The sequence below is a fragment of the Caenorhabditis briggsae genome, assembly GCF_000004555.2.
Source record: "Caenorhabditis briggsae complete genome, chrII, whole genome shotgun sequence".
Lineage (NCBI taxonomy): Eukaryota > Metazoa > Nematoda > Chromadorea > Rhabditida > Rhabditidae > Caenorhabditis > Caenorhabditis briggsae.
This window is the reverse complement of record NC_013486.2, coordinates 12,981,505-12,984,338: the sequence shown is the minus strand read 5'-3', so window position 1 is coordinate 12,984,338 and position 2,834 is coordinate 12,981,505. Positions and strand designations below refer to the sequence as shown.

The 2,834-nt window shown below is 37.9% G+C and overlaps 1 protein-coding gene across 1 annotated transcript in view; it reads left to right on the top strand.

The window, feature by feature from the left end:
- Positions 1-410: 410 nt before the first annotated feature.
- The window catches only part of CBG19520, a gene marked incomplete at both ends in the record, with an annotated part of 6,043 nt that continues 3,619 nt past the window's right edge, over positions 411-2,834 (top strand). Inside the window, 5 exons of the mRNA XM_045242845.1 lie at positions 411-634; positions 687-827; positions 913-1,056; positions 1,116-1,323; positions 2,237-2,291. Coding sequence (XP_045096798.1) covers positions 411-634; positions 687-827; positions 913-1,056; positions 1,116-1,323; positions 2,237-2,291 — 772 coding nt within the window. The remainder of the gene's footprint in view (positions 635-686; positions 828-912; positions 1,057-1,115; positions 1,324-2,236; positions 2,292-2,834) is intronic.

Genomic DNA, 2,834 nt, shown 5'->3' with positions numbered 1-2,834 from the left:
GGATATTGTATCGGTCCTGTTCTCGGATATCCTGCAAATGGCTCCAGCGATCGTCGCCCCCCTTTTCAGTAAATGCATCTTCTTTTGCAATAAAGAAAAAGAAGAACAGCACTCGCAACACGTTCCGTGAGTCCGCCCACGTTTTATTGAATAGACAGTATCAGCAAAAAAAATTCTCGATAAAATGTGGCCGGAATTTCAGAAAGAAAAGAGAATTTTTTCGACAAAATCGTTTGAAAGTCTGCTTCGTTTTTAAAATTATTTCAGAAAGAAAATGTGTTTTTTCACTGCACTGAATTTTATGCTTTTCCGGAATTTTCAAGCTGACTACGGTAAGCAGCAATTGCGTATCTTGCATCACACATGACGCGCAAAATTTTGCTATTTTTTTTCATGGAGTTTCCCTAAAAATGTCTCAAAAAATCCAGGAAAAAGCGGATTTTTTCGAGAAAACCTATTCAAATTCTGAAAATAAAAATTCGAATCGCATAATTTATACAAGCAATGCGGAACAACCATTTAAATGCGGTTTCTGCTACAAATCGTTTCGATTCCGCTCAAATGCCAACGAGCATCAATCTGTGCACACGGGAATCGAGCCATTTCAATGTCCATTATGTGGAAAGACCACAAGGTAATTAGCTAGTTTATTACCCTGATTAATTAGCTCTGAAATATTTTTTTAGGCTCAAAGGAAATCTCAAAAAGCATATGTGGACTCATGCGTCGACGAAAGCCGAATTAGATGCGATTTGGAAGCCGTTTGTGGGAAAACTCAAAGGAAAAATGCTTCCGGAAAAATCGATAAAAGTGGGCGGAGCCAAATTGTTAGCTGAAAAAGCTCTAAAATCAAAAAATTCGTAGGGTTTTGTCTCTAAAATTGCCAACAAAAGATTTTGAGCCGTTTTTCAGACCAGCGAAAATTGAAGAACCTGAAGAACTTAAAAATCTGTTGAACGACAAATTTCGAAAACTTGAAAACACAATCTACAGTAACCCAAATATTCAAAGCGTTCAGGATCTCGCACAGAAGGCGAAATCGATTATTTTTGAGTCGTAAGTGGGAAAATACCCGAAAAATGCCAATTTTCAGCCAGGTTTCTCCCATTTTCCAGATACAAATGCCACGTGTGTCAATATGAATGCATGTCCCGATTGGATTGCTCGAATCACATTGAAATCGCTCATCTAGCAGCTTCTAGGAAAAATTCCAAATTTTTCTGCCAAAAATGTTTCCGACCATTTTCCAATCAAGCTAGCTTCACAAATCATATTGGTTTTCATGCAGAAGTTGTTGAATTTTTGAGACAAAAAGGGCATTTGGTGAGTTTTTCCGTTAGAAAAATGTGATTTTTTTTCATTTTCCAGCTCCCCAAGTCGAATCCACTCTGCTCATGCCAACGGCTAACCGGAACCCTCTGACCCAAATTCATTGAAAATTGTTGTTAAATTTTTTTTTGCGCTTTTTCTTGTTACTACTCATTTTCTTGTTGCCGAATTTCAATTTCTTATTCTAAAAAATGGAAATATCACTGTTTTTAGGTGTGTAGCTTTTTTTCAATTTGCTTTGGTTTCATCGGAATGTTTCGCCGTTTTTCACTGATGTTTCTGCTGTAGAAAGATCTATAATTTTAGGGAAAGTTAGCCAGAGAAAACTGAGAATTCCGCGCGATTTTTGTCAAAACACCTGAAATTTTTCAATTTAAATTTTTCTGGTTACCAAGTGATATTTTCACCGAAATTTCACATTCCTGACAAACTTTTAGCTATTTTTCACCTTAAATAACTGAAAAAAAAAACTAAGAAAACCCGCTAAAAATTGGAGAAAATCGACTTTGAAGATGTCCCGATACCTGCAAAATTCATTGTGGATTTACGCTAAACTCCGCGACATGCGGGATGGCGGAGTGTCGTTGTCGGCGGATTTTTGAATTTCAATTTTTTGAAGTAAATAGGAAAGGAGTTGTGTAGGAATAACCGGCCGAATTATTCTTTGTGAACAAAAAAGGAAAGCTCGCGATCTGGAATCCAACAAACTAGACAAGAAAAAACTGAGAATTCGGGAAAAACCAGGCGATTTTAGTCTGAACAGCTAAACAGAATCACTTTTTTCGGAGATCCAACGATATTTCCAGCGACGTTTTTCATTCCTCATGAAATTTTGTCTATTTTTCATCTTAAACAATCGGAAAAACGCTGAAAAATAACTGAAACTTAGAGAAAATTGACTTTGCAGATGTCCGCGACCTGGAAAATTCGTTGTGGATTTACGCTAAACACCGTGCGGCAAGGTGAGATAGCGGAGTGTCGTTGTCGGCGGATTTTCGAAATTTTTTTTTAAACGGGTATTGGAAAAGGATTTTTCAGTAAAAACCAGTGAAAAAAAGCTGAAAATTTTGAACATGTTTTTTCGAAAAAGAAAGTTCTTCGAAGACAGAAATTTTAAAAACTACAGTAATCCCTTTGTCTACAGTAATCCAGACCAAAAAAATAAAAGTTGCAAACAGCCTCTTCTCTTTCTTGTTTTATCGCGTTTTTTGGCATGCAAAGACGCCTGGTGGCCGACCCTTTTTCTTCTCTCACACAGAATCCCCTGTTCTCTCCCGTTGTCTGCGTCTCTTCTTTTCCTATATGTCTCCGACCGCTACGCGGCCGCGCCGCGCGCCTCTTGTCGCATTTTTCGCATCCGACGACCATTACCGTACGTTGGTATACAACTTGGTTTCGGCGGCAAGACTTGGTTTTTGAAAAAAAAATCGGAGATTCTTTTTTTATTGATTTTCCAGGCCCTTTCACTCAATTTTCCCCTTTTCTACCGTAGTCCATTTGCTAGA